Source organism: Dicentrarchus labrax, unplaced genomic scaffold (assembly GCF_905237075.1).
Source record: "Dicentrarchus labrax unplaced genomic scaffold, dlabrax2021, whole genome shotgun sequence".
NCBI classification, from domain to species: Eukaryota; Metazoa; Chordata; class Actinopteri; family Moronidae; genus Dicentrarchus; species Dicentrarchus labrax.
The window spans coordinates 20,129,647-20,154,845 of NW_026136706.1; the positions used below are offsets into that span (position 1 = coordinate 20,129,647).

The 25,199-nt window shown below is 41.0% G+C and overlaps 1 protein-coding gene across 9 annotated transcripts in view; it reads right to left on the bottom strand.

Annotated features, from left to right (window-relative positions):
- LOC127365585 (target of Nesh-SH3) overlaps window positions 1-25,199 on the bottom strand; it is a 30,341-nt gene that overhangs the window by 3,544 nt on the left and 1,598 nt on the right. For 2 of the 9 annotated variants that reach the window (XR_007885232.1, XM_051403815.1), the window contains exons 2-18: window positions 18,844-19,023; window positions 18,603-18,671; window positions 18,332-18,464; window positions 16,770-16,957; window positions 15,921-15,964; window positions 15,142-15,190; window positions 14,216-14,281; window positions 13,931-14,008; window positions 10,043-11,614; window positions 9,474-9,551; window positions 8,878-9,066; window positions 8,041-8,106; window positions 5,294-5,356; window positions 3,610-3,732; window positions 3,179-3,268; window positions 2,814-3,023; window positions 2,214-2,319 (exon numbers count right to left, since the gene is read on the bottom strand). Coding sequence is in view for 8 of the 9 variants with exons in the window: in XM_051403815.1 (XP_051259775.1) it covers window positions 2,214-2,319; window positions 2,814-3,023; window positions 3,179-3,268; window positions 3,610-3,732; window positions 5,294-5,356; window positions 8,041-8,106; window positions 8,878-9,066; window positions 9,474-9,551; window positions 10,043-11,614; window positions 13,931-14,008; window positions 14,216-14,281; window positions 15,142-15,190; window positions 15,921-15,964; window positions 16,770-16,957; window positions 18,332-18,464; window positions 18,603-18,671; window positions 18,844-19,023 (3,304 nt within the window). In the remaining variant the exon portion in view is untranslated. The remainder of the gene's footprint in view (window positions 1-2,213; window positions 2,320-2,813; window positions 3,024-3,178; window positions 3,269-3,609; window positions 3,733-5,293; window positions 5,357-8,040; window positions 8,107-8,877; window positions 9,067-9,473; window positions 9,552-10,042; window positions 11,615-13,930; window positions 14,009-14,215; window positions 14,282-15,141; window positions 15,191-15,920; window positions 15,965-16,769; window positions 16,958-18,331; window positions 18,465-18,602; window positions 18,672-18,843; window positions 19,024-25,199) is intronic. The other 7 variants (XM_051403817.1, XM_051403818.1, XM_051403819.1 and 4 more) reach the window with 7 other exon arrangements.

Consider the following 25,199-nt stretch of genomic DNA (forward strand, 5'->3'; position numbering starts at 1 on the left):
TTTCAGTTTTCAGCTTGAAACCCATCCATGTTTATTAGCAATTAGCCTTCACTGCCTTTGTATTCACCTGTTGATCAGTGGAATAGTGTGACACCACACAGGAATATGTATTACGTCACCTGTGTGCACATGGGCACTAAGTCCATCCTCGTACGCTTGCACAACACAACTCACTCATAGAAAACTGCTACATAGTGCTACAAAAACTCCACCGGAAACATTTAAGCAAAAGGTTTATGTAAAAAACGTTAATGTTAAATGTAAATGTGAACCTTCCTTTTTGACAAAGGTTTACATTAACATGACAAATTGTCAAAGTCACCTGGATGTTCTAGCCTCCACTGACACGGATGCGCCTGTGTGCTGGCTGGATGTCAAATGTTTGCCAGAAATGACTCTCCTTGATTTTAAATGTGATTCTCTGATGGAAGTTGCTGGAAATGATTCAGCTCTTCCTGGATGTGTGCCTGCTACACCTGCTAACAGCTGGGTCAGTGAAAAGCATGCTGACCCTTTTCATGAGCAAAGTAACCCCCCTTGAAAGGTTATTCCAGTATTTTTAAACCTGTTATTACATAGGCTATTTTGGGGTCTAAATGACTAATAGGTACAAATAGTCTTGGAACTGGTCCAGGAGATCAGCCTCAGTCAGCAGCCTAAAACTGGATGCAGTGTCAAACGTATGTCCCCTGAAAGTGATCTTACTCTAACAAAAAGGTCTGTCTCTGTAGAGATACTTTCCAAGTTTGTCACATACTTGGAATAACAATCTGAATAAGTCAGGGGCAAAAACAAGCACTGTTAGTGGACGTACTCTTGACAGGAACAATTGCCCCTAAGGACTACATTGCAATCATTGTAGTCCATTTTGCAGCTGCCGGATACTGGACCAATTCCAAAACTTCATTTAGACCCCAAAATATGTAAACATAGGACCCAGTTTTAAATCACTGGGTAATTACCCTTTAACCAGAGGTGAAGCTTTGAGGAAGAGGAAGAAAATAGACACTCCCTTACCATACAGTTCTGCTGAACCCTCAACATCCCGTGAGGCCGTTAGCAGAACCAGAGCCCAAAAAATAGCCTGCAACCAGCCGCAGAGCTCTGCTAGCCCAATTCCACAATAATACCAACTACGTCATGCTTGACAAGCAACTCAAAATGAAATCAGAAGAGGCAAGGAGACAGAAAAACGAGCTGCTGAAGAAGAATGCGTATTTTCATTCCATTATATCCTGCGTGTGTGAATGCTTATGAGAGTTTAAATATGAGGGAATTGTGAACAGTAAAACTACCTCACATTTTATATGGTCACCAGAACAATTTGAGCAGAAATCCACCAATAACATAAGGATGAAGCAGTCAGAGATCACAAAAGAAAGCCTAGCCAGGACTTCGGAGTATGCCAAAAAGACAATAAATTGTCTTTGGTCCCATACCCATGAAAGGTAATCATCATGAGATGTACAATAGGCTTACTTCACTGAACTACTGGTCAGCTTGTTATTAGTGAGCAGGGATTTGGTTTTGTGGATAACTGGCCTTCTTTCTGGGTCCACCCAGACCTGCTGAAAGCAGACTGCGTTCAGCCTATGAGAATAGGTGCCACTACTTTATCTAGGAATATATACTAGGAATATGTCAAGTTTGACATCAGGGACCTAGCTTGGCAGGTAAATATAGGGCCTGCTAGGGTTATAGTTTATAGGATTTGGAGTCCACTAGCCTGACTATCAGACTAATAATCCTCTGTTTGTTTGTCTCTCTCCCTACCTAGTTTCTCCTCGTATTAACTTTGCATTCTGGCTTCTCTGCGCTGGACCATCTGCTGTCCTAGGACCTCTCTCTCTCTCTCTTTCTCTCCGTTGGCTGTCCATGCCTCATTCCAGATGTTTGGATCTGGATCTTTGTTCTCCAGGAGGATTCAGCCTCTCCTCTCGTCTCTCTGTCTCTCTGTCTCTCTCTCTCTCTCTCCCTTGTGTGCATGTTGTCCTTGTCTCTCTTTCCCTCAGTGTGTTTGTGTGTGTTTGATCCTCAAAGGATAGAGGGTGTAGAGTACAGACTGTGATTTGTGATATTGGGCTGTATAAATAAATTTGACTTGACTTGATGATACACAGTGAGAGTACCTGACCAACTGGAAGACTAAAGGAAAAATATTTGAAGGCAGCATTTTTCCATGACATAATTTGTCCGACAATAATATCACAAACCTGCTCTCTGGTTGGAGATTCTCCACGGCTGTGTGTGTCTGGTTGGTCGTCAGTATGGACACCTCCTCTCCGTGTGGTCCTTTAGTTTTGGATACAACTTCATACTCTGATAAAGGAGCCAGAATATCAGTCAGCTTTAAATAACACAAATTTAAACTTTTTTTATGACAGAGATGTGAAATCTTGAGGCAGGATATTAAGATGTAACATTGAAAGACTTCCAAAGCACCCAAATATGATCTACCTGTAATCCAATAAAGGTATACATGGGTTATATTTTAGCTTTACTAATGGTTAAAAAGCAATTTATTAATTTTGGCTGTATTCCAGAAGGTAAATGGTCCCAAATTGGAGGGGTCTAGTTAAAAGCCTTTATCAAGTATGGCTTATTTACATTCGTACAACCTGCTGAGTGGGAATGGACTGAAGAGCTAATTTCCCAAAGCAAAACTAGACTTGCAAGCAAGTGTAACGGGGTCCAAGCACCCTGACGCAAAGCCTAACCCAGAGGCTCACCGGCCTGAGAAGCTGAGAGCTTCACTGAATTTAAATCACAGATCAGTTGTTCTTTAAAAATGTCAGCCTTTTCGTTTACCATACCTCTGGTTTCATTGTCAGATTTCTGCCAGTCAAGAATGACGAAAGACGGGCAGCCCTCCACAGTAACCACAGTGAGGTTGGAGGGAGGTATTCGGGGAGGACCAGTGACATTCTGATCGCTGCCCTCCTCATCAGGGAAGTAAGAGAGGGAGGAGGTGATAGAGCATGGCTCATCTGGCTTCTTATCCGTCTTGTAGATCACATGGGGAGCTGTACACAGGCGCAATAAAAGTAATTCCATTATGCCCACCACCCTTTTCATTCTCATTTATTCATGTAGTAGTATCGAGTAGTGTTGCTAGAGAGCTGATGATTTCAGTGATGAAGAATTTTAAACCTGCAGTGGAGATGTAAATCGGGCTTACCTACAAAGCGCTTCTTGCCCATGATGTCTACCTCTGACGCAGGCATAGGCCTGAATATGGAGGAGTTTTCATTTATGTCAAAACGGCTGCCTGAAAAGAAAGCAGGAGAGTGGAGTTGGTGTTAGTTTGATGTGCCAGCAGTTCCTGGCAGCTCTCTCTGTCCTCGTTTTTATAGCTCTGGCTCAGGTCAACGACCAGCCAGGCCAGCACCTGCTCTGGGATGCACTGGGCTCTTTGTCTGGCTCTTAGAAAGTGTTCTCCTTTCTTTTCTCCATCTTATTACAATACACACCTGCAAAATGCAAGAGGCTCACTAATATCCCCTGATAATTATCGCTTTCATGCATTGACTCAAAGCATGTACAATCACATATTATCCTCTCATTCATGGAGGTCTTCCTCAGATACATGAAAAGTTGTGTCACTCGTACTGTTTACTGCCGGGGCGGAGGTGGTTGTCTGCTGCCTGCGCTCTTGCTTGGGCTTGGCTGTGACCTGAGGGAATGGCTTCAAGATGGAATCCTTGTCTCCTTGTTTCAGGTCCATGGGTTTATCTGAGGACAGAGAGCAGGAGGAGGAGGAGGAGGAGAAGAGATCAGTTCTTCACCCTGATCATCTGACTCACAGTCATACACAGTTGTGATCCATCTGCTCTGGCCATCCTCACTGAGCAACTCAGTGGCCTTTTCCTGGCTGCTGAAAGATCAGAGTTTGCTTGTTCAGTAATATCTCTTGCGCTCTTTAAAGAGGAAAAAGGTCTGCCAGAATACATCTACTGAGACCAAAGATGCCCAGATGCTCAGAACCATGCGCTTACTCACACACACACACACACACACACACACACACACACACACACACAACACACACGCACAAATACTGGCTTTGTCTGCATTGTGGAAACAGAGAGAAGGGAAAAAGATAGAAACAAATGACAGAGAGAACAGTGTGAGTCCAGAAAAGAAGTCTTAGCAACAAGACTGCTGAGATGAGTCATAATGTTAGGATGAATGCTGTTTTGGTCACATAAGACAGTGGTTCTCAAACTATAATGGAGGGCGTAGAGGCACTGCAGCCAACACTTGACCTTGTGGAAAAATGTGTAGTGGAACTAGAGTTGAATAACTCTGCTTCATGGGACTAATAAATAAACAAGTGTGCTTTCACGCTAGCAAGGCTATGGAGATTAAGCTCAGCAGGCTTCATTCAGACAACAAAACAGCAAGAAAAATACAAGATGGGCATATCATTCTCACTGAAGTTAGTTCTGTTTCAGGTCCACTGTCAATATAGCAAACAAGATTTGTGTCGTGTGTGTCTTCACACAAACTCTGACAGTTTGGGGGAAACTTAAATGAGATTGACACCACTCTCATGTCTGCAATAATTATGAAGCTACAGTCAGCAGCTAGTTTAGGTTAGATAAAGACTGGAAACAGCTAGCCCAGCTCTGTCCATTGGGTAGCAAAATCCTTCTTATCAGCACTATAAAGGTAACTTTTTATATCTTGTTTAATCCAGATGAAGGAAGTGTATAAACCATGGTCTTCAACCTGCAATTTCCCAGCTTGGGATCAATAAAGTATATCTATCTAACCTCGGTTCTTCTCTTGTTTCTTGGCAGAATTTGATACGTTACCTTTCATACAAAGCTAGGTCAGCTGATTGCCCCTGCTTACTGTCTTTTTGCTAAGCTAAGCTAACCTGTACCTGGCTTTAGCTTCATATTGACCATACACGAGACAGACATGAGAGCGTATCAATCTTCGCATCTAACTCTCTGCAAAAAGCTAAAATAAAAATCAACTATACTGTGACTTGCATTTTTAACAGATCGAAATTCTTGATGTTTCTCGATATTATTTCAATAAAACAACAACTTGGCTTATATGGTATATAACAATAATATGATCAATGGTTGATAAAAATGAATTGGTTTACAGAGGGGTGGGATAATTATTTTCTGCATTGAAAGGGAGGGATGAAGGAAACATTTGAGAACCACCGGCTAAAGAAGCAGCTTAGGTCAAGCCTTCCCTAGACCTACTGTTGTGTGTACAGTAAAGGTGCAGTAGTGTTTAGTGTGGTAAGTACAGCCATCAGAATTGCCCTCACCATGGTCACTAGGTTTCCCCACCAGGTTGGGTTTCTTGTTGACAGGAATAGAGGGACGCAGAACTGCAGGGAATTGTAGGAAACAAGAGTCCATTTCAGAATAAGAATCACATTGAAACAGAACAGGTGGTCGGCACTGAAGGAGAGATACAAAACTGAAAACAACTGTTTTTGGTTATTTTAATAGTGCAATAATGATGAAAGACTGTCAAAAAGGGAAATATTTAGCAGGACAGAAGACCACAATAATACTGTGTACTAAAAAATGAGTACACAAACAAAGGCATAATACAAGCAACAATAAAGCACATAAAAGCCAAGCAGATTGCATGTGAAATGCTGAAATGTCACTTTGTGAAGTGCTTGCCATGGTCTATGACTAATATAAACCATGTCAGAGTTTAATAACCATGAAACTATAAACCAGTGCTTTAAAGACTCACCCTAAAGCCCCAGAAGAATAACTGAGGAATTTAAGAATCCTTAGTGAATCCTAAACAGAAAAGTAAGGTAGCAGGTCCAATAACTTTATTTAGTATGGTTCTGACTCTGTTCTATGAAAAATTATTTTGGATATGATGCAGATTGACCACCAAATTTTCCACAAAATTCCTGCACCACAGAGAAAACAATAAAATAAAGATCAAGCCAAGCTGTCAGACAAAGACCAGATCAGTTTCACTATAAACTGCTTTAATAAACACAAGGAATTAATTTGCTTTAGTGGACTGGATAAGTAATCACAAGGAGGAGCAAAGCTTTGGAATGAAAACACCTCAACTACAAACTGTCAAACTCAGATTTCTTAACACGGGGGTTCTGCCTTAAATAAACACTGTTAAAGCAGTCTTCCTGAATATTTGTTGTAATATCTTAGAGGATGTGGAGAAGCTCTAGGAGGCTTGACACATCGAGTTTGCTTTACACGTTTCATATCTTGAGTTGCTTAGGGGTAATCCATTTTGATTCTTGTGATTCATTTCCAGAGCATCCACTCCCTGCATCATTTCTCACTTACTTATCTCAGGGATTCATTAATGGTCATTCTGTCAACAAGATACTGTAATTTTCCAAAAACATTTGTCTTGGATTTGTTTCCTCTTTGGAGCTGACCTTCTCCTGGTCAACATAAATCAGTGATATCTGGAATCTACTCCCAAGAGAAAAGAGTTGAAGCTATCAAGACAAACTGAAACAACATCTGCCAACAAGCCTCACTGATTAACCCTGAGAATATTTCCTAAGAGTGCCTCTGACTCATACATGGTATAACTGACAGCTAATGGCAAACATATGTTCATACACAAACACACATGATATGATGATGCAGTAATTTAAATGCCAGCCTGAAGATTTACAAACACAAAAGACAGGGTTATGTGAAATGAAGGACTGACAGCTCAAGAGAATGATGTCATGATTAACTGGGCAGGAACTAAGAACAAGCCATCATGATGTAATCTGATAAGATAATAGTAATATCAACAATATATACGTAAACAATATGTCTACAATGTATAAAATATCATCAGGTCGATGTTCTACGGTTACTATAGAGGGAGCGTTTGGTTTGCTCTTGTACAATAAACCCCTCAACCAGAAGGCATAGTCTCTGATCTGCCAAACCCCTCAGATATGTGATGTAAAACAGCAGCAGTGGTGTGAGTGCTGGTTTCTGTCAGATAACTTCCTCTTCAGGACAAGAACGTAAAAATACTTGCAATCGAAACACGGAGACTCACATTCAGTCCAGAAAAATATTCCCACTGAAATACATACCAGTGTCTCACATCACTGGGGTTGTTGCTTTTTGCAACACACACTCAGATTTCATGGATGGACACTGTCCATTACACACCTGCAGTCCACTATAAGCAAAGCTTTGAAACAAATTCAACTTGAAATGCCAATATGAATTCTATAAAACTGTTTATATAAACTGACACCAATAGCAAACTCCGTTCCAGCTTTTGGTTACAATACAAAAATGCAGTGCTGTTTGGTATAAGTAATAATGATAGATTTATTTGCATGTAATTTACTTTATGGGGGCAAGAAGGTGAACTGTGTCGCTTTGTGCTTGGGTATGTGTGCAGGGTGGCAGACAAAATGACTATTCTTTATTGTAGAGCTGCTTCCAGAGAGCCTTGTGACTCCTTGAAGACCTCTGAAACCGTCAAAGTTTCCAGAAATAACACACACCAGCTGTGACATGGGACTGAAGCACAACCTCTTTTCACAACTCTAAACAACAAGGAGTGAGCGGAGCGTCATCATTAATACATGTGGTCCAGACGTGGTTTGTTGGGAGATGGATTCAATTACTCCAATTAACTGAGCCTGCCTGGCAAAATGGAAACAATGTGATTGACCAAAGAAGGGTAAACCACATTCACCTTTCACAACAAGCAGGCTAAAGCTACATTCAGACTAATTCAAGCCAGTTCCTGATTACAGGTCCATATGTGTGGTAGACTAAATAATGTGGAGAGGACAGGTATATCCCAAAATTAGAATTATATATGGCTTCAGTCTCAGTCAAGTATATGCTACTAGGACTACACTGGACAACACAGACCACGACCAGACACAAAACATCACACTGACAGACAAGTTGTAAATCACAAAGCATGAGAGGATTGTGACAACAGCACAGATCAGTGTGACTATGTGGGACGGGACATAACAGTGGCTCTTGGTTAGTGAGTGAGGAACGCTGAAAGGCAATTATCTTGATTTGTCTTTACCAGGTTTCTCTTTGGACCACACCACAGGTTTAGGAAGAGCAATGCCCCTATGATGCGCCCGATCGGCTGTTGGAGGGAGAAAAAGGTCTGTTATAAAATGTTTTGTGTCACTGTGGCAATCACACCAATCCCAAATAAGAAGAAGGTCAGAAAGAAAAAATGTTTGTCTTGCTTTCTCACTGTCCATTTTCTTACTTTTCTTGCTGTCGAACGTCAGTGACAATAAAGCTGGAGACTTGTTTGTGTTTTCAACCTGGTTTTACAGATGTTCTGGATACAAATGGATGACTTACATAAATTCTATCGTTTGACATTTCTCATTCTCTCTCTCTTCTTCTGTAACTCTTTGGGGAGTGTGTTTGAGAGAGAAAGAGAAAGAAAAAGAGAGATTGGCTGTGGCGGCTGTACTGTCTACACAGTGCTTGGCTTGGCATAGTTGGTGTAAAATGTGGTGTGTCCTGGCCAGTGCTGTGGCCAGACTTCCCATCCGGCCAGCAAGAGGGACCGTAAATCATGTTAACGATCCTGACCCCAGAGACGCCACTGCTGCTCGTGGTAAAGCTGTGAAATATACACCGAGCACATGTGGCAGAGTGTGGAGGAGAGGAGGTGAAGCAGAAGTTGAGCGAGAGAAAGAGAAATGCACAAGCATCCAAATGTCTATTGTATGCATTCAAACAGATCATTTGCTAAATCAAGAGCCACAAGTTTGTTTGTCTTCTTCTGTAGATGCACAGCTGCAGATGAAAGCGTGAGAGAGTGTTGACAGGAGAGGATAACCTGAGGTAGCTACTTGGGAAGAGAAAAAGAGAAGAAGGGATGTGAGTACTCCATTACCCCCAGGTGTGCTGGAGCTGTGAGAGTTGGTGAACGTCTTGGATGGAGAAATTTGTCGGACCCTATTATGAGTGGAATGAGGAGGAACCCGGCTGCGAGACAGCGTGGTGTTTCTTCCTCCTGAAGGAACTGATGAGCTAATGGGAGAACGAGGAACTTCAGCAATGGATGATCTGATGATGCCAGTACCTAGATGAGCAGAAAGGCAATTGGGGAGGTTAAGGATGATCCACTTTGGAGCTTGACTGCTTTACCTATATGGAATAAATGATAGAGCACATCAGTGAAAAAGAATATAGAAGAGTGGACAATGAATGAAATGACAGAGAGGCATACATGAGATCGAAAGCTATCCAGACTGCTCTGGTTGTGAGTGGGCAAGGGTGAGGTGACTGTGCTGGGCTGAAAATGGAGGCACACATGGAGGCAGGGATAATGATGAAGTGGGGTGGAGTGGTGTAGGGTGGTAGGATGGAGATGGAGATGGGGAAGCAGTGACATCATCCAATGGTTTGAAGTACAATTGAAAGCACTGGGTTCCATGTGACTTGACAAAAGCAAAGATGGTGATGGGACAAACTTGTCATGGTGTTTACCCTGATTGTAACTACCAGCATTCTCTGTAGCCAGGGCAGGTCTTGGTAGAGGCTTGCCCTCTTCTGGTCGACTAGGAGCTGTATGAAAGAAAACTCACTATTTATCTAAGATAATATGTATATCAATATATATTTGACTTTTAAATGGGGCATATCCTACCCTTATCTGTTAAAGCACATGTCATTTTTAAATCAATGCACCTCTTAAGAGTAAATGTTGTGATCATGATATACATGAAGAGTGAAACTTGTTCATGTAGTCAGACAATGCAGAACTTTGACTGGAAGATCAATTTAGATTGCATGTTTTCTATGAACTCTTTACCAATTGAAAACATTTAATCGTGGCTTGGAGGGTTTTCTAAATACAAAATCTATTGAAAGGATAGATTTTGGGAAACTCATTGAGATTACCTGAAAATTCTTATAATATCTTTTTTTGACAAGTTTTCCTTAATTAACAGTACAACTAAACTTTCAGTGAATATGCCCCATTTAAAATGTAACTTTGGATATGGTCTTAATACTTGATTGTGTGGATTGCTGATGGCAAAAAGTAGGGTCTTTACCCGTAGGGACAGCCTGCCTTGGGGTGACCTTGGTAGGATCAGAGTAGGTCCTGGTCTGAGACTGAAAGGGAAGCCCAGGTTGAGGTTGTGGTTGGGGCTTAGATGTAGGGTGGGGCCTGGATAGAGGTTCAAGTTGGGACTGGGTCTTAGTCTTTTGTGTAGGTTGTGGTAGGGAAATGGGTTGAGAATGAGTTTCAGGTTGGGAGAGGGTCTTAGTTGAAGGTTGAGATTGGGGCCATGGCTGAATCTTTTGGTGAGGTTGTTTGTCTCTTGTTTGTGGACTTAGTTGCTTTTTTTGTTGAGACTTTGGCTGCTTTTTTGATTGAGGTGGTTGTTGGGGCTTGGGTTGGCTATTTGGTTGAGGCCTTGCTTTGGGATTGGGTTGGCTCTTGGGTTGAGGTTGTGTTTTTGGCTTGAAAAAATTTATCTTTGGTTTAGGTGTTGGTTGGACCTTATACTGCTGTTTGGTGGTTAGTTGAGGTTCTGGTTTGATTTTTAGTTGAGGTTGTGTTTGGGTTTGTGGTCGAGTTGTAGATTGTGGTTGAGGCTGGGGCTTGGGCTGGATGTAAATCTTTGGTAGTGTTTGTTGGGTCTGAGGTATGTGCTTGAGTGTTGGTTGAGGTGTTTGGCGATGTGCCACAGGTTTGGGTTTAGGATCTGGTTGAATTTGATGCTGGGTCTGGGTCTTTAGTTGCAGTTGTATTTGAGGTCGGGCCTGGTGTTTGGGCTGGAGTATTGGTAGAGGTGTTTGACGATGTGCCACAGGTGTGGGCTGGGGATCTGGTCGAATTTGATGCTGGGTCTGGGTCTTTAGATGCAGTTGTCTTTGAGGTTGGGCCTGGTGTTTGGGCTGGAGTGTTGGTAGAGGTTGTGGTTCAGCCTGGAGCTGGGTTGTGGTTTGAGACTGTGGTTGGGGATGAGGCTTTGGCCGAGGTTGTAACTGAGGTTTGGGCTGGAGTATGGATTGGGATGTTGGTTGGGGGTGGGGTTGCAATTGCTTCTGGGGCATGAGCTGGGATGATGGTTGGGGTTGTGGTTGGGTCTGGAGTTTTGGCTGGGATGTTGAGTGTGGTAGGGGTTGGGTCTGGAGTATGGGCTGGTATGATGATTGGGGTTGTGCTTGGGTCTGGAGTATGGGCTGGGATGTTGGTTGAGGTTGGGTCCTGGGTATGGGCTGGGATGTTGGTTGAGGTTGGGACTTGGGTATGGGCTGGGAAGTTGGTTGGGTCTGGTGTTTGGGCTGGGATGTTGGTTGAGGTTGTGATTCAGGTTCGAAAAAGGGTTTTGGTTGAGGCTGAGCCTTTGCCTTTGCCTTGGGCTTTAATTTAGGTTTATTGGTTTGGGGTTTTGGTTGTGGTCGATAGTGCGGCCGGAGCTGGGGGTTTGGTTGAGGTTGGGATTGGGGTATTTTTTGTTGTTTCCTCAGAGGATGCCCTCCAAGCTTCTCCATGTTTGTCTGGGAGACTTGCACAGTCGCCATGGTGGCTGTAATGTGTAGTGGAGGACGGAGCTTGGGAGCTAACAGGACCTCCAGGGAAGGAGGCAAGACAGATCTGGAGAGGTCTATTCCTCCTGGGTTGTGTGAGAGAGAGAAAATATGGCCATGAAGCCACAATGCTGTGCTGTAAAATATAATTTCAAATATAAGATTCTGTAGGAAAGATTATTTTACAAAATAAAATAAAACAAACGTTATTTTATTGTCTAAAAAATTAGGAAAGCAAGACACAAAGGCAGTTACAGAACAGCTGAAATTTAGATCAGTAGAAGCGCCAACAGCTACTGGCCTGAGAACTCACAGAGCTTATCCTGGACTGAAGCACAGGTTACACAATAACTTCTACCTGGCACTAATCTGATAGAGGGGGTCTAATTTTAAAGGCAGACTGACCATATGGAGGTATTTGCAATGTAACAGCCGTGTTACTACAGACAGATTTAGCTACCAGGGCCAGGATGTCTGTGAGCGACGGCCATCCAAATCCATTGGCTGTGCCTCTAAGAGGCCATGACACATGAGGGTTTAATAGTTTCTGATTGATTGCTTGTGGTGTGATTTTGATGGACCATTCTTAATTGATTGTTCAATCTGATCAGATGTTAACCTCAGTGAAAGAGAGTAAGAAAAAAAGAGAGAAGTCAGAAAATAAGAAACAGAGAGCAAAAAAAAAAAAAAAAAACATAACAAAAGGAAGGCAATGTAAACATGACATTTCAGGCCTTTAGTATGTCTACTCAACTTTATGGCCTTGTAATGTTTAAAATATTGCAGTTTTTTGGGGTTGTAGGCTAATTTAGTAGAAATAAACAAGCAAGAATATGGCCAAATGATTATTTACAGAAATTACTTGGAAATGGGAACTATAGCTGTGTCTCAATACAGGGACTGAATCCTCCAAATCAATGCAGTGGATTCTTCAGAAAACCTGAGGGCCAGACTGAGCCTGAGTCTCTTTCCCAAATGACACCAAAACTATGGTGTATTCACATTTTCATTCATACATCACGCCACTATGTGGAACCACTATACTTTTTTCAAATTGAATTGCCCTTGGGTAGTTTCTATTTTTATTTCTATTCTCATCTTATTTTATTATTTTTTTTAAAAATTCCCCTGTTTACCTGAACTACTTCTTCCATCTGAATTTCCCCTCTAGGATCAATAAAGACTTATCTTATTTTTAATTCAGTCATTTTGGAGTTCATCACTACAAAGCTGTCTTCAAATGCTCAACAAAGAACCACAAAATAGTAAATGGGTTTCAGTTTTCACTCCAACACATGATGGACAACTGGCAAAACTGTATATATAACACTTTAAGCAGTGATTGATAGCTACCTGAATTCACCTGTATGTATCAACTGTTGTAACAGTTGTATCCTTCAAATCCAGGCTGCATTTGAAGGAGCCTTTGAAATTGAACAGATCCATCTGGTCATATTCAGATGTATCCAGGCCCTGAATTGGGACAATTGTATGACCAAAACTCTATCTTTAGTTAATAAGAATTAAGGTCACTTGCAAATATAATAAAAGATAAATGTTGGAAAAGGGGAGGGCCACAGAAGGACAGGGTAATACAAGTACAAGAAAAGAAGTTGATTTAAAAAAGTCTGCTCAAGTTCCTGCTGGAGAGAGAGGAATGTCTGGTGCATGCAGTTCTGTCATGCAGACTTCACACCATCGCCATCGCCTGCGCTGCATTGAAAATAAAAGCCTCAAGTCTGTAATGAGCAGTAATGGTGATAAATAATCATACTGTAAATACTGAAAGAAAAACCTGAGTAGTTAAATTGCACAACATATTATCTTATATAGTGGCATGGACTGATGCAAGATCAATTTGGTAATAATGGATTTACAAATGACAGACATGTGAGAAAAATACTGTCTGTATATTTGAGATATGACTGATCTGAAATGACTGAGCGAGACCTAACAAGGTTCTCAGTGCTGGACAAAAGTCCCATTTTTCTCAAGAACAGTCCTCTACTGCTCTTTCGACTGGTGACCTTGTCTAACTAATTTTCAATTCGAGTCATGACCTGTGATCAAATTGTGTATATTATATTATATCTATATTATATCTTGCAAATCAGTCACTGTAAAAAAAAAATCCCTGCAAGCTTCGTGGTTTTACTTAAATGCCATGCAGCCAAGGCCACCTACCTTACCCTCATTATTGCCCAGCTGACACCATCGGTTCCCACAGGGATGGTCCATCTACTGTACTCTCAGAGCATGCCACTCTTGCTCATGCAGCTAATTATAAAGGACACTGTAAAGCACTGACAGCCTCTCAATTACCCTCTGCCAAGTCTATGACTACACACAGCTGGAATGAGAGCCATGAAGCTTTTTAAAAAGAACCATGATTCACTGTTTACCGATTGGCTGTTTGGTGACCACAGGCAGTGTGGGTCCAGGGGTCGACAGAGATTCCTGTCTAGTAGATGTGGTTGGAGCTGAGAAATATAGTGTATGTTAGTAGACCTGCGAGAAAAGTTATTACTGTATGTCCTGCATAATGTACAAAAGACTGGCGTATGTACAGTAAACAAGGAGCTAAGATTTGCAGGATTGTGACAGAGATGTCAGGTCGAATGGTCAGATGTCAGGTCAAGAGTTTTTTCTGACCTCTGAACTTAGCTTTAGGTCAGAAAAGTCATTACCAAGAGTTGTCTTTGGGGCTATGTTCCGGGAGAGGGGCGGTCTGCCCTGGGTCCTGTTAGGGTGAACTGACAAGGACAAGGGAGGAGAGATTTAAGTTACAAGTAAGATGCCTTCTTAGTCCTGAAAAAAAGAATTATGTAAAGAAATGATGTTCATCCCAACAGCAAATTGTGTTGTTTGTATTATATTTTTGTCTTAAACCCATCAACAAAATGTTCAATGTCAGTATTTAACAATTGCTTATTCCTACAATATCTAAACCTGGCATCCTAATTTCTTTTGCCACATGGGGGCAGTGGAAACAACCTGTAAACACAACACTGACATATTAACACAATTTAAGTTGATAGGGTGGAGAGCCTATGTTTCTGGCCGCCAGGAGAATATAAATCCAGTAACGTTCATTCTCTGTTTTTGGGTTTCACCCACTCCTGATGGAAATATTTTGCTCTTTATTTTAGCTAAATGCTTCACTGTGTTCACTCTTTGGTGCAGGACAAGTAGTGTACACAGGGTTTTTGGCTGAAAACAGCTGCCTGCTGGGTTCATCCCTACAAATGACCCTCAAGGTACACACAGTTATTTCAGCTATTGACTTGTGGAACATAATATTTTGCGCTAAACCCATCATCACAGTTTCAAAACAGCTTTACTGTACATAGCATCTGCAATAATCCAGCAAAATTAAAATTGTGAGTTTTAAAGAAGTGAGACTGGATATGATGAGGTTGTGTCTGCAAAACAATAAATCAACATTCTAGTTAAAATTCTTCCAGTGCTGAGTCTCAAAGCAGGGATCAGTGAGAAGGGCTGAAACAGACATTTCTGAGCAGCAATAAATCATAGGATGATATGAAAATTCTGCTGCTGTATTAAAAAGGGTTCAGTGGGTTTGACCAAAAGCAACATGTCTCTATTGGCTTACCATGGCGAGGAGCAAAGGGGAAGGAGTGTGGACCTGGTGTTAAAGGTTTCTGAATGGTGAAAAACAAAAAGGACAAGGGGAAGAATTATTCTCTGTAATGATCACAACAAGTCAAAGTATTGGTATTGGCATCTCTTTCTCTGTGTTTCAGAACTCTTAGGCCCTACTCCATGTCAAATTGGTTAAGTCCCTGGTGAGAAGCTTGTTATTTGAAGTTTCCCTCTGGAAGGGCAAGTGTCATGGCTGATTCGCAACAGCTGTGATGTTTTACGAGTACAGAGCCAGGAGCATGTGACACATAAGCCTTGCATTCTCCTAAATCAGTGCCACCTTCCTCCTCTCAACTCATTTCCACGCCGTTATCCTTCCTCTTCTGTCCTTCCTTCTCATCTCCTTCTTTTTCTCTCTTTTGTTCCACTCCAGAAGTTAGCTAGCTACAGACTGCTCTCTTGGCTGGGCCGGTCCTGGCTGCACTGGTGCTGTTTCCATTCGGCAGTTGGATGGAAAATTAATGAGGCAAACAACCCTGAGAATAGCATAAGCTCACTAAAGTGTGCACAACACAGGCTCTGAAGCATATTGGCTTTTCCAAATATACACCATGTTCCCAAAATATTCATTTTGAGGAGAGGAAGTGTACCTGGGCACTCTCAGTGTGCTCACTAGTTTGTGACACCTATTTCATTTAGCATATTGTACAACTATTGGTGCCTCTATCCACATATTAATACAATAATACTTAAATGTATAAGGAATTATAAAGTGTGTCCAATACATACCACAGGGTTGACAGGATGTTTAAAGATTTTCCTGATGGCCTTCTCTAGAAATACAACACAAGATAAGAATCAGTACAGAAATCAGTGCAGTGGAACTAATAAAATGTGAGGAAACTAAATAAAACCACATTTTTGATTCAGTAACACTGGTTGGAAAGGGTTTATATGATACAGTATATTCATGTGATGTCGCTTCTACTTAAATGGTGTACACTCAGCATCGTCCATTATGTAGCTAAATTAGCCAATGAGCTATGACTAACCAAACAGATGTATACACACAAATAAAAATCATGCAGAAGTTTTCAGACTGTCGAGACTGGAAAAAGTGAAACAACATGAAGTAATACTTTAGGTCTGCAACATTAACGTCAAAGCAGGGAGGTTTCTTAGTAAAATGTTAAATATCAAACTAATTTTGTCCACAGATAACAAGAAATCATGGTGATCAGCCTTCAGGCTTATTCTCACACCAATTAACAACCTATGCTTTCATTTAGTGGATATGATGATTAAATATTAAAGTACTTGACAGCTATTTAAAAACTATAAAAAAGATTTCCACTTATTCTGAAGCCCAGAGCTACACCAACGTCTTATTATTGCCAACAGGAAGCATCTGGCCTCTTTCTTCCATGGAGCTACATATTTAAACATAATACTCTATGTCTCATGAAACTCAATTTTTGGCCCCATGTTTATGTCCACACATAACTAACATTGCATGGATCTTTGTTGATTCTGATTAACATAAAAGATACTTTGTTGTGTTTTTGTAACAGCCATAGCTAGAGTACTGTGTCAGCTTGGGTGAAAGGGATCATGTGGAAAAACTGACATCAAACATACCCTCTACGCCTGTGCTGATGTTGTGGATGACGGGCTTGCTCCACAATCCAGTGCCATCCTTAGAGTTGGGCTGGACACCAAACTCATAAACTGTGTTGGGCCTCAGATTGTCAATGACTGTGTCACTGGTTGGGCAGGTCTGGTAGTTCCACTTCCTGTTCTTCTCACGATAACGCACCGTGTAGTGTCTGAGCCAAAGACAAAGTAAAACGGAACATGAAGAGTAAATCCTTTGTCAAATTCAAAACAGAAACTCAAAACATCCAGATGATAAAATATCTAGAAGTAGTAGCTTCTAGCTGACAGTGCTTCTGTTTTTGTCTTCAAGACATTTTCATTCAAGAGGCTGCTTTTTAGCTTTTATTTCTTTTTACACTTTAAAGTCCTATTGTCTTGTCTTATTCAGTATTGAATAGTTATTCCAACAATGCTGAAAATGTCGCTGCTTTTGAGAATAATGTGTGCACTCTATGTAAAAATGTCTCTTGTATGCTTGAACTCCACAGTCAGGACACCATGTTTTGATGCTGTGACAGAAATCTACTCTTCCCACAAAAGGGCAGATTCATGCCTTTATTCCTTCATTCAGAAATACATATGAAACTAATGTTAGACATAAAACCAAGAAGAAGATTTGTTCCAAAAGGCAGAGTAGGACTTTTTCATCAAATGCTTCCAAAATGGCTTTTTAGGTTTGGAAAACTGTGTCACGTACATTGTGTGGGTGGACTCCTCTCCTAAACACCTGTGTGCACACACAGGCTGTCCTGGATCCACTACTCGGTAACGTGAGACACCTCAGGGAATCATTTACTGTTTATGCAGTTATACCAGAGACCATGTGTGTGTGCAAGAGAGAGTGCGAGTGACTTAACCTTCCACCATCTGTTTCTATGCTTACCAGAACTACAATACAGCTAGCGTACATGAAATGAAAAAGCTGCAAATGGAAATATCTTTTTCCAGTACACCTGTGCATCTGTATACCAGTTGTCTTTGCTCTGTGGCAGTAGAGGCGTTCAGAACGTGTTTGCACAAAACTTTATTAACAAATTTTCAAACTGAACTGACATTGTCACTGCACAGATCAAGTGAGTGACAATGGATTTAGCAGTGGAGCTCCTCACTGGTGACTGAGAGCCCCGCTGTCAGCTCAGCTGTGGTTCATAGCATCCTAGTTCCTTGTTAAAAGCTTATTAAAAGACAGTGAAAGCCACAGAAACAACCATAATCTGATTACTCTGTCATAAATAACAGGCTCCTGAACTACTAACTTTAGTACAGTCTTTGTATCAGCTCAAATTGCAAACAGGAACTGCTTATAGCTAATTCAGCAGACTTTTAATAGTGCCGGCTAACTAACTGAATCAATTACAACATTGTACTTCTTGTTTAAATCGCCCAAACCATTAACACGAAATCCATAGTGTGGACAAGAGTGTTGGGGTATCACAGTTGTCTCAATTTTGTCTGGGGGGGGCACAGTGTCAGTCTTAAAGAAACCCACTCATGACAATCAGGTAAAAAGGACAGCTATGTGTGTGTTTAGTGTGTAAGCTCACCCATCCTCCACACAGTCATTCATGACGTTGCCTTCATAGGGGGTTTTCAGCAGGGTCCCCCAGGACAAGAGGACTGAAGTGGGCGTTACCGACCCAATGACCAAGTGTAGTGGCTTCTCCAGTTCCACTTTACCTAAGACAAATGAACCTTTTACTTTTATCTCCATGTCCACCTTGATGGACAAGTGCTTGTGTTTCATGTCTGGATGCTACTTTAACAATGTCACCTTGATGGTCATTTTTTCCTGTGAAATTCTTGCAGAAGCATTACCTGTACACTGCTTTTTCATCTCATTGGTAGGGATGGGTTGGACAGCAATAAGGTACTTTGGCTCCGCATCTAAACACAGAAGAAGAACAAACTGGAGGTTAAAGATCCTCTAAGCTGACAGACATAATGATCTCTCTCTTTTAGCCATGACTAAGAAACTCAAATTCCCATATCCACCATCATAGCAGTCGGTTCCTCGTCTCTCAGTGGAACAAACAGAGATATCAACAGCCTTTCTTACCAAACTCAGTTTCATACGGCTGTCCGTTCTCAGGCAGCTGAATGAACTGTTTGGAGAACATGCTGCTGCCGTAGCCCAGGATGTAGCCCTCAAGCTTGGTGTCAGCATTGGGACGCACAAACTTCATCACGATAGTGTCTCCTGTGGCATTGATACGGACTTTCATGTTCTGACGTCTCACTGGGGAGACAGGAGAGACCACAACAGTTACGTTAAACATTCAAGTATTTTCTGTCTTGCTGGTTTTAAGAATGTCACCACATTCGTGACATACAGTATCAAGGTAAGGACAAAAAATCAAGTATCGAGAAAAGGAGGTTCTGTAGTCTAATACCAGTATTTAAAGATAAAACCAAGCTTTGGGCCATCATAGACCTTCATCATGGCAAATGCTTGATAAAATGAGCCTCAGAGTTTCTAATTGCATCACATAGAGCACAGCTGTGCTTTTTAATGCAAGTATACGTGGGAAATGCAGTTTAATATTATAGTTCCTAAGTTCTAAATAATGCCACGAATACAACATATCACAAAAAGTGAGGATAAATCCAGACAGCAATACAGAAATCAAAATACATATCAGAAGGAATGAAAACGAATGGAAATATTGCATAAAAATGTGGAAAGTAATGTACCTGCAACCCCTTAAACAAGCCTTTTTCTCCTTCTTCTACCCTTTTTAGTGAAAGCAGAATAAAAAGCTTGTGAGGAAGAGTTACATAAATGCTTCTATTTTAACGACTTGCACAACACTTCTGTTCTCCATCACCTCATAGGAACACTCAAAGAGAGTCAAAGCAGACTTGCTGCTGGTTTAAATTCTGCTGCAGTGTACATTTTACTGAAAGCTAATCATTTTATTAAGCGAGCACAAAGCTAGAAGAAACACTTATACCCACTCTTTTTATTGTGTGCTTTCTAACTGGATAAGAACACGCATCATAAACTGTACATTGAATCCTCTATGAGTGAGTGCAAGATACAGTATGTGTTTGTACTTGAGGTCAGCAATTTGATAAATGGTTGGTTAAATGGTTTGATACAATACTGGCACACAAATACAATATTTCTCTGTCACAAACACACACACACACACACACACACACACACACACACACACACACACTGACGTCACTTTACAAGAAACGGCACATTTTCTTCCAGAACTGACTTCTACAAAAAACAGTCCTAATCAGCAGAGCTTGGGGACAGATATTAGATGAAGACAGGCATCAAAGGGTGCGTCACAACAAACCAGAGCCAAGAGAGGTTACAGATGAGCTCAAGGGAAACATGAAAACTTTACTTGGTTTGAGATGTTGGTCAGAGATTGCAGAGAACTTGGCAAAATACTATAGTATGAGGGAGGCTAATTCACTGATATTAAACAAAAGCAGGAAAAAAATGGTTTATATTTTTTTAGGAGGTTTTAGTGGTCTTTTTAACATCTCCTTGTGTTCCTATTTATCTTTTTATGTCTATTTCACTTTGAATGACCCTGTTGTTGAAGGTTGCCAAACAAATTACCTTGCCATGACTTGCCTTGCCTATCGTTGCTGTCTGGCAGAAACCTTATCATCTCCATATTCTTGGCTATAGTTCAATTGTCTATAGAGAGTTAAATTAATTTCCTGGTATTTGGGGGAGGGTTTAAGCTTCCTCAGGTAACCCAAAGTGTAAGGGTCACTGGGAACACTCCAGTAATAGTGGAAACACCTGATGTGATCTGTGTCACTAAGGGGTTTCATAAGGACTAGTATATCATTGTCAGGAACTTGGATGTATGGTTGATGTATTTGTTGTGTATTGGGGCTGGAAGAAACTTGACATAAGACATAAACTCGACATAAAGGTCTGACTGTGGAAATATCAGTGTCACGGGACACACACACAGCATGTTATCGGTCATCGGACAAGTTCTGCAGTACCGCTAGTGCCAGAGAGGTTCAGCGGGGATATTGTCTTTATCTTTATCACAACTTGCGTACCACTTAAGTGTTGAACTTTAGTTGTCACCTTCCAAATAAACCCCTGGTTGTAATTAGGCTACTGCTAGCTTATTTTAACATTTTACTCCAGGATTCTGCGAGAACAAAGAATCGATGAATTTGCTTATTTTTCTCTCATCACTTTCCTCTGCAATGTGACCTAAAAAACTTGCCAAGAACTGAGCATGCTTACAATTACTCAATTTGTAACAGGCATGCTAAAAAACATCAGAAAACTCATATGAGTGCAGCTGGTCCACAAGTGTGACTTATGATGATGCCCATATGAAACAATAAATGACCACACCAGCGCAGACTTGGATGATAAATCGTGGAGAGATATACATTTGTCAAATTAAGCCTGTTAATTAAATTGTGGTCCTGTTTTTATCATGTTACAGTAAGTGTGTTTTAATTCGATGCCTCATGATGTCGTTCTTAAATCAAGTTATTGTCGCCTGATTAGACCAAATTCATAACTTTAATTATATTTCCAGTTTTTACCATTTTAACTTCACATTGGAAATCACAAATGCATCTATAGGGCTCAAACCTCCACCTCTCATTGTCTGCAAGGCTTAAAACAATAGACTTTCTGCTTGGATTATGGCTTGTACTATACTCTCTGCAGCATGTCCTTGGCTCATATTTCAGCATTAAATGAAATAATGGAACTTTGCATGAGGAATAATGTCAGCAGCTGCCAGGCACCAAAACAGACACTGACAGTGCAAGAGGGGGAAGCCCTGGGTTTGAAAAATACCCTCGTGCTTTTCCAGCTACAGTATGTGTTTCCTATCAAAACTGCATTTGTTTTGATTCTCCCATCAATATTTCCGATAGAACACAAGTGAGATTGGCTCAGAGGGAAAAGGGGCTCAGAGAGTATGAAACATTAGGAAACTTCTGGCAGTGCGTTTTAAACTCTAGTACAAGCAAACACTGGCTCAGCCCTATCCAACCCGACCAAAGCGCGGCCATTTGGCCCACACACCACTCAGGGACTGTTAAGACTTATCAGTATTTCCAGAGTAAAATGAATAAAGCTTTAGAAATGGATCCAGTCACAGTCCTGATAATCAATCAACTAGTACAAAGGAAAACCACTGACGTCTAGCTAGCCAGAAAAAAAGAAAACTGGTAAGCCACAAAGTTGTGTTATGTGTTTGTGTCAATGAATAGTGAGGGAAATAATGACTGATAATTTGAATTAAAATTCTTATCAAAGGCAGATCTGCTGGTGACTGTGACACGTGAGATCGTTGACAATTTACAACCACACCAAAAGACATGTAACTAAAGTATAATTAAATCCGTAATCGTACTCTTAATAATTATGGATGGATTATTGAACAGGCCAACCAGGCAGAAAAAAAGAGCCTTTTGTTGTCTGTGTCTGAAAGTGATTGTTACTATTTCTATGACTACAAAGAGACACAAAACAGGACACAAAAGGAGACACAAAATGACTAAATGAAGAGATGCACCTTAAAGGTGTAATCACAGAGATTCAAAACAACCACAAATAGACACAAAATACTCATAGACAGATGCAAAACGGCCACCAAGAGATGTAAAATTACCATGTCTTAACAAATATCAGCTTCGTTATGGAGAGTTGGTCATTTCCTCCCTCAATGTTAGTGACAGTCTATTATATAATGTACTGTAAATCTCATAGTGGGGACTAATCCCTTCAATTCAAACATCATGACATAAGCAGTCTATCCCCCTCATACAGAGAACATAACCGATTCATTAACGATTACTGTACGAGCACATCCATCATAATGCTGGGAGTCAGCCAAAAAACAAAGTTAGATTATGCAATGAACAATGTCACATTATTCAGTAAACATTTCACCATTGTATTCATCCTGTTTTGGACGAATAGCCAGAGGATGTAATCTTTCTGGCCTGAGAAGAAGAAACACCCTCAAACTGGAAACTCAATCTTGGCTCAGCAGAACCGTCTTGGATCATCAGCAGTGATGGATGATCCTCTGGGAAAGGGAGTAGGTTAATGGGGTTGTCAGCATAACACGCTCTCTTCACTTTCAACTTGCAGTGCAACATGATATGTTTATGTGAGCTTGGTGTTTGAAAATAAATATTAAAACATGCATCTTTACAGTATGTGCCGTTTTGGCATGAACACATTCTGATTTACTGTCTGACATTATCAAAACCACAGATTTCCACCATTGGCAGCTCTCTTATACTCCACTGTCTTTCTCCTCTCTTGGTTCAGATGAGGAGAAGGAGGACTGCGTTAAAGTAAACGCTCTGAGAATAAATACGCTGAGATCATCTCAAGACTTTTCCACTCATGCTGATGTGTGAACTAATGAACTATAAATATCTGAAGCAAAGCCTCAACAAAAAATAACTTGGAACTGGACTACAAGGCTTGTTTTGTTTTCAAAATATGCAATGGAAAAGAACTTTTCCGCTCTTTGTTGAAATTAATGTGGTAGTTTTGGTGGATGGAAGTGACACAGAATAATTACATCATGTTGGTTTGTCTTGTGAAGCTGAACATTACAGCTGAGTTGTACAGAGTATAAATCCATCTGAATAAATTAGTGTATAAACTCTTAATATTGGTGCAATATGACCTGCATGTATCACACACTTCTATAGAATAATTAAACTGACTGTACACCTTTGACACCTCTCCTGCCACACATAATATCCTGCCTTTGCGTGCATGGTGCCCTGAGTGATTTCACGCAGCTCTGGCGTACAGTATTTCAGCCTCTCATGTTTCTGTCCTGAAAGAAGAGAGGTGGAGAGGAGACTTGGCTTCCTGCACCGTGGAGACAGAGACAGATGTTTTATGGCCTCTTGGTAAAACAGTCACCTTCATTTTAAGGCAATGAAGTGTGAAAATCTCTCAGAGCCTCGTGCCAGCCAGAGCACAGAGGGTTTGAAATAATTTAGTTGGTGAGCAAACGACAGTTGAACTGACCTATATTAGCTCTAATGGGAATATCCTGAGCACGCAGACATGGTTCACAAGAAGCCTCACCTTACAGCCCAGGGGGAGAGAGCAGTGTCTGGGATTATACTCCCACATCTTCCCCCCCTAACCAGCTTGGTGGCTTCCATGCTGGTCCCTCCGCTCTCACACTATATATCCCCCTTGTCAGATTCAACAAAGCAACAGCTGTTTTCCCTTCCCCTGTGGCACTGCTCCATCCCATCCTTCTCCTCCTTCACTCAATCTCGCTGTCCTATATTTGTCAGTGGCCATCTTTCCATTGACCTGATCCTCTTTTAACTTCTTCAAGTGCTTTGAATTCATCTGTCTTGTCCTCTAATCTCCTCTACTTTCCTCTCTCCTTCCATATTTCCCTTTCATTAATCTGTATATGACATGCAGCTATCGTTTGTCCCGCTCAGTAGCAGGTTCCAGGCCATTTATTGTCCTGAAAAGAAGGGTAGTGGATAATAATTTCTTGTTTTACAAAGAATTGAACTCATTCAGACACAGATTGTCTCATATACACTTACTCTGCTTATTCTAAATAGTGAAAAAAAACATGTAAATTAGGAATAAAAAAATGAAAAGCCTCAGGGAGTACAAATCATCTAACAGTGTAAAGACATGTCAACTCTGACACCTGTTTATTAGAGTATACGATAATATCCATTGCATAAAAAAGCAAACACCACATTGCATAACATGTTTCAATCTGAAACCAGGGACCTGATCCAAGAAGAACATAGATACAGACGTTAAACTCTCCTCGCAAAGCAAAAACAGATACACGGGCCCTTTCATCTAGTTCCCAAAGCTGCACATTCACATTTGTCTGCTAGCCAAGATCAGCCAGCAAGTTACGCACTGGAAGCAGCCCTTTCCACTGTGCTTACCTCTTCATGCCGAGTCCAGGCTGCTCACCTCAAATCACTTTTACTACCATCAAAGTCTTCAACAGGCACCGAAGTTTAACTCGCAAAATAGAGCATGGCTTCAAAGCATATAGAGTCAGAGATAGAAAGCCAGTGTGTGTGCATGTATGTGCACTAACACAGCAGTGAGATAATGAGAAAATATGGGAAACGTTTGTGGAAAAATTACCTTTTCTAAGAATTCCGTGGGAATCAGATAGAAGGGACTCAATACAGTATAATCTATTTATCAAAGTGAGTCTGTGTTATGCTCTCCTTCATGGCACATTGGAAAAGAAAACACTGCACGTGGGTTTAAGGAGTTTGGGAGCACTGACATGGTCATCTCCACACTATTGATAAAACTCTCCAAATATTCATTTTGCTGTCGATATTTTGGAAAAATGTGGTTCACACTGGCCAGAAATTATATGTCTACTGCACCGTCTAAAGACTCCCTTCAGTCTGTTT